The sequence below is a fragment of the Mesocricetus auratus genome, unplaced genomic scaffold (genome assembly GCF_017639785.1).
Source record: "Mesocricetus auratus isolate SY011 unplaced genomic scaffold, BCM_Maur_2.0 Super-Scaffold_100676, whole genome shotgun sequence".
Classification (NCBI taxonomy): domain Eukaryota; kingdom Metazoa; phylum Chordata; class Mammalia; order Rodentia; family Cricetidae; genus Mesocricetus; species Mesocricetus auratus.
Window position 1 is genome coordinate 3,953,229 of NW_024429266.1, and position 6,157 is coordinate 3,959,385.

The 6,157-nt window shown below is 47.5% G+C and overlaps 1 protein-coding gene across 8 annotated transcripts in view; it reads left to right on the forward strand.

Moving 5' to 3' along the window:
* The window catches only part of Vash2 (vasohibin 2), a 42,653-nt gene that overhangs the window by 28,436 nt on the left and 8,060 nt on the right, over positions 1–6,157 (forward strand). For 7 of the 8 annotated variants that reach the window (XR_002385591.2, XR_005873769.1, XR_005873766.1 and 4 more), the window contains 2 exons: positions 3,346–3,566; positions 6,054–6,130. Coding sequence is in view for 1 of the 8 variants with exons in the window: in XM_021234596.2 (XP_021090255.1) it covers positions 3,346–3,418 (73 nt within the window). In the remaining 7 variants the exon portion in view is untranslated. Of the gene's footprint in view, positions 1–3,345; positions 5,988–6,053; positions 6,131–6,157 lie in introns of those variants that run through there. The other variant, XM_021234596.2, reaches the window with a different exon arrangement.

Here is a 6,157-nt window from a genome sequence, read left to right on the forward strand (position 1 = left end):
AGCAGGTTGGTCCAGCTAGCTGATCTTGCTCTTTAAAGGGGGTACGTTTGACCATGCCCCAGTGACTTCACAGACTCCGGCCGGGCTCTCACTGAGCTGGTCAGCACCAGGAAGGGTTCTTGGGGACCACCTGCCATGCTGTTATTTCAGCTTTACCTGGGGCTGGCTGTCACCTCTAAGTACAGATGCTCCAAGTGGAAAGTACCCACACTGGGCGTAAGGCCCGTCAGCGGGGGCCCATGGGTAGTTTTGGTGGCTTATGTCACTCCCTCTCTCCCAGCTAGAGTCACTTCCAGCTCTGTTCCCCTTTGTCTCTGCACTTGAATGAGTAATCCCTGTAGGAGTGTCTGTGCCACTGGGTTGACACAAGAGTCCCCTGAGTGGGAGGGCAAGCGACTTCACCAGCCTCAATTAAGATCAAGTTTCTAAAGGGAGACAGCACCCCCGCCCCCTGCAGCGGGTTCTTCCTCTCTGAGTGTTTTGGTCTTCTTCTCATTACATTACTCATTTGTCAGAACATGCGAAGGGGCAGAGGACAGCTTCTGGGCTCTTCCCTTCTGCCGTGTGGGCCATCAGGCTTGGTGACACGTGTCTTTACCTACTGAGCCATCTTGCTGGTCTTCCCCTCCAAATGTTGGAAGCACCTTCTACATAAAACAGTCAAGTTTCTTTCCCTCTCAACTCCACCCCCAGGAGTTCTTAAAGAGAACTGGGGGTAAAAACTCAGGTCTGTGTTTCAAAGCCCTTGTCAACTAACAACAACCCCTTCCCAACTCTGGGACTCGGTCCCCTCAGGCTCTTTTCTGAGGGATGCCCACAGTGAGTTGTGGGTGGGGTCAACTCAAAAAGAGCAGGTTAGAGGAGCCAGGGGACCCTTATGTGGTGATGCATCAGCTGTTCCAAGTACTTGAGAAGCGGGAGCCAGGAAGATCACTCGCATCCTCAAGTTCAAGGCCAGCCTAGACTATATCTCCAGACAATCACTAGGAAAGAAAGAGGGCTGGAGATGTGGTTGAATGTTTGTTGCACAGGAATGAGGTCCTGAGTTAAGATCCCTAATACTGAAGTAAAAATAAAAATAGAGGAGAAGCAATTGAGGAACACACCAGGTCAGCGGCTGACCTCCACACACAATGCACACACTTGGACACATACCTACACACACACACGCACACGCACACACACACACACACACATACTCACACACACACATACTCACACACACGCACACACTCACACACACATACTCACACACAAACACACGCACACACACACATACTCACACACACACACGCACACACACACTCACACACACACATACTCACACACACACGCACACACACACACATACTCACACACACACACATACACACACACATACACACACACACACACACACACACACACACACACACACACACCCTACAGGGGGAAAAAGAGGAAGAAAGGGAAGAGCACTTCTTCACTGAGGTCGGCTTCCCCAAGGACCAGAGCAAACCTGTTTCTCTCCCCTTGTCACTCCTCTTTGCCTTTCTTGTGTTTTCCTGCCATGTTTCTTTTCTCCCCTTTCTCTTTCTTGAGCAACGTTCTTCCTTTTAGCTATGAACCTATGAGGGGTTCCATGGTGGGTTCCGAAGGCCATTCTTCGAGGCCTGTAGGCAGTGGTTCTGTTTAAAGCAGCCAGTCCCTAGGGCATGACTGGACCGAAAGAAGTCATTGCCCTGAAGGTTGGGCTTGTGGGTCGGTTGAGTGAGGTCTGCACACATGCATTTCCATTTCTACTGTGCTTATCAATGCCAGTGTCCCAGGAATCAGAAGAAAAGACACAAATGTGGTGTGGACCCTTGCAACACAGGCGACTAAGAGACAAGTTCTTTAGTGAGGTCATGTAGCAAGTCGGAGGATTTCTTGACCACTGTGAAGTTGTTCCAGAGAGAAAGATCACAGGTCAAGATGTCAGAATATCTTAGCAGCTACTTGAGAGGCTGAGACAGGAGGATTCCAAGTTGTTCAAGGTCTGCCTGCTAACTCGTGGAAACTTCGTCTCAAACATAAAGTAAAAAGGGAGGTGGGGTATGTTCAGTGGTGGTTTGCCTGACAGGAGAGTGGTCTAGGATGGTCAAGGCCTTCTCGGGCAAAGACAAAGGCTGCCTAGCTGATGAGCCTGCTGCTCACTCTTAGTGAGCTGCACTAATTTCCTGTCAAGAGGGAATGACTTGCTATAAGGAGATATTTCAAAGGTTTAAGGGCTTTGTTACACTTGAATTTTCACTTTTTAGCACTTAAGGTCAAGGTTCGACTGTCACCTTTGTCACCTCTTTGATGCTCTTAGGGAAACAGAGAAACCCTGAAGGACTCACCAGCATCCTAAATCCCACTTACAGTCTTGGTCACGTCGACCCAAGGTCACAGGGGGCTCATCAGAAAGTGGAAGCTGTCAGAATGCTTACAGTGTCATCCTGGAAAGTCGCCAGTGTCTTAACGCTAGTGTTCAGGAGTTTTAGTGCCAAGTGCTTTAGGAGTTTCTTACTTAGCAAAGAAGCTTTGCCACTGAGTGACTTTGTGCCTTGGCATGTAGTTTCAGAATTCCAAGAGATAAACCTTGTATTTTTATTTTTTTAAAGAAGCAGTCTCTCTGTGTAGCTCTGGCTGTCCTGGAACTTATTCTGTAGACCAGGCTGGCCTTAAACTCAGAGATCTGCCTGCCTCTGTCTCCCAAGGGCTGGGACTAAAGGCGTTTGCCAACATGGTGGCGACACACCTTGATTTTACACATTCAAGCCTAGAGTAGATGCATCTCCCAAGGGTAACTGAGAATGTCCACCAGAACCAAAGTCCCTTTGTGACTCCTGGGCTCTCTGTTGCCAAAGATTTTGGCTTAGTCCTGTAGTAGTGTGTGACTTTGTCAGGACCTTTGAGGTACGGGTTTCAAAAGTTGTAGCTCTGAGCATGGTGCTGTAATCTATAACCCTAGGACATGGAAGACTGGTAGGAGGATGGAAAGTTCAGGGCTACCCTGGGAAATGTAGTGAAAACCTGTCTCAAAAAAGTAAAGCCTGCTTAATTTTGCCATGCTTATTTGCAAGATTTTTTTTAAAAAATCAGCTTTAATTTTTAAAAAGTTAATGTGATTAAATTCAAGTTTAAAAGGCTCATTTGATGCCAGAAATTTTTAAAGATTTCTTCACCGGAAGCCTTTAGAAGGCCTTAAAACCTCCTAAAGTAGATGAAGAGTTGGAGCCGAGGCTGTCGAGTGGGTGTGAATACAGGTGAGTATCAGGCCCTTGGAAGGCTTCATTCCTGTCTGTCGGTCTGTCTCCACCGTCCTTCTGCCTCTATCCTTAGGCCTGCTCTACCTGAGAAGAAGGTGGCTGACCTCAGCACTCTGAACGAAGTGGGCTATCAGATCCGGATCTAGCCATGCCAGGCTGGCAAGGCTTCTATGGTGCTCTTTTCTGCACGGTACCCAGCAGCTTCAGGAGGACCTGCTACTATTCATGAAGAACCTTTGGAGTTTTGATTTTGAAGGACTTAACCTGCAAACAGAATCTGAGTGGGTGGAAATGGTGAGCTTTGAAAGACTGGCTGGGCAGCAGGCATGGGGGGCTGAAGTGATGGACAGGCCCCTGGGTTGACTGTCTCCCTCACTCAGGATCTCAAGGACAACACTGTAGTTTTCTATTTCTCCGTTTGCCGACTGTTCCGCTTGCTTTGGATGTTATGCCTCAGCTGTAGTAAACTTCTGGAGTTTGCTCCCTCTCTGTAACTCAGTCAGTGTTACCGTCTTCTCAGCAATAACAAGCAAAGATGGTGGGCTTTTTTAAGAGTTGATAATACCTCAACATTTTGGCATCAGATATGCAATCTTAATGAGTTTTTTATATTCTATTTGTATTGTTTTCCTAGTGTTTCTTATAGAGATCTTGATGGTTTGGTTGTTGTTTTGTTTTTTATTTTTTCTGGTGCACATGAAAGATGAGATTTAAGGTGCCATATGCAAATGTTTTAGCAAAAGGCACTGGGATTCTGGCAATAAGGGGCAACACTTTAGGATCTTGGAGTCACTTTTCCTAAAGCCCCTGCTCATAGCAGGCCTCTTCTTTGAAAATAAACATGCTGAGAGCTCTAGTCCATGTTCTGCTGCTAACATGTAAGGTTTTCCAAATTCAGCGAAAAGCACAAGAGGCCACACACTCATGAAAACCCAGCAGCACCGAGACGTCCTCCGGCAGAAAGCTGCTCAAAAAGGCAGACACTGGGAGGTGACCTGTGTGCCCCCTGGGTCAGCCTTAGTTCTGAGGGGCTCACCGTTGTTCACGTGTTCTGCCATTTTACACTTAGGCACGTGCAATGGACTGTTTGCCAGTGGCTCGTTTTTCAGGCACCGCTTCATGGCATTAGGAAGTGCTGGGAGGAGCCCTGAACTCAAGAAGCAGGCTGTCTTCAGAGAAAAGATCCAGCAGGGTGCTGTGCCTCCCACCCTGAAGTGGAGCAAGGCTGCCTGTGGCCAGCGCAGGGCAACTCCGGCTTGCAGGCCACCAGGTTGGGTCTGAAGGCGTGCAAGAGAGCTATTGCTCTGGAGGACAGCTTTACGTCATTTATCTCCGTGCAGCCGCCATACCTGAGGACCAGCTTGTCCACAGAGCTTTTAAAAAGCTTGTGCCTCTCTGGCTGTGATTGAGGGGTTAAGAGGCCCTGCTAACTGATCACTCACTTGAGTCTTCACGAGGTAGTCCTAGGGCCAGCAGGGAGGCAAAAGCTATGGGCACAAAAACTCACTGCACCCTAAAGGCAGCATTACTAATGAAAAGTATTGTTTTCTTGGAAAAATTTAGTGTCCTTTAGAGAACAGGACCAGGAAACTAAAACACCGTGAAAGTTTCCAATTCTGAACTTAAGGCTTTCTTCAAGAATCCTGTTCTCAGAGTTCCAGATGAGTTCAAGGGCCTGGGCCAAGTGCTGGAAGGCTGTACTCTGACAAGGCGTAAGGAAACACCCTCCATGCGCCCTCACAGGCTGTCCATTCGCAGCCTCAAGGCCGTGTGTACGAGTGTCCCGAAGAGCCTGGGAGAGCTTCCACTCCTGCTCAGCTGTTTACCCCCCGAAACAGCTCCATCTGGTATGCGGACTGATCAGAGTTGGGGCACCAGGCCAAGTGCCTGCAGCTGCCTTGTTCAAGGACAGATTACACGAAAAGAATGTCAGTGGGACAACCTTGATCCATGGCAAGCTGTCCCTGAGTGTGACACTGTCATCTAATCTTTTCCACAACCACTTCTGGTTTTTAGATTCATTTTTCAAAGCAAGGCTAATCACAGAAACATTTAAAATGCTCTGTCATTCGATTTACTGCCTGTAGTTACACTAACTTCTAAAAATAGAAGGGAGTCACAAAACATCGAAATTCTAATGTGAGTTTAATTAAATAACATGGCAAAAATGAACGCAGCGTGTGTTACCTCTCCTCAGCCTGTGATTTAAGATGGAGAAAAGAAAGAGGTGACTGGAGCAGGGTTGTCCTATGCACAGTGCGGATGTGCAGAGCAGAAGGCAGTCTCAAGCCGACTCACGGCTGACTTGAGAGGTGTGACTCCCGGGGCTTTCTCTGTGCTGGAATCACGAGCACATATACATATCCCTTTTCTTGAGTCAGCGGTTTCAAAGGGTGTCCTCACAGACACGGGTAAAGGCCTTCTAACCCTTCAGCTTACTCTACAAGGTTTTCGTATGCTAGACTTTTATGTACAACCTTGTACAGTTTTGACATACAGTTCAGATTCTTTTTTATTCTCTTAGACTTTGTTCTAGCCGATACATTTTTAATGATGTTTCAGAAGAGCCGTGATTGTTTTAGTGAGTATTTTTCTAAGTACATGAAGACTTGATAGTACTCTGGAGGACGCCAGGAGTGCATGTTTCAGGCCTGTGTTTCTCTCATCGCGTGTTGTACACAGCATGGACTGTAATAAAAACCATTGGAAACTGAAGGGCTTTGAGGAGTTTTGTTGCTGCTTGTCCTATGGAGTTAACTGTTTCTCCCTTTCCTCTTCCAGGCGTTGTTGAACGTTACTCTGTTTGGGTGTGTTTCACTTGCCTCTGACCTTCATCCTTACTGACAGAGGCTGCAAAGGTAATGGGACAGTTCAGGGGTGACTTC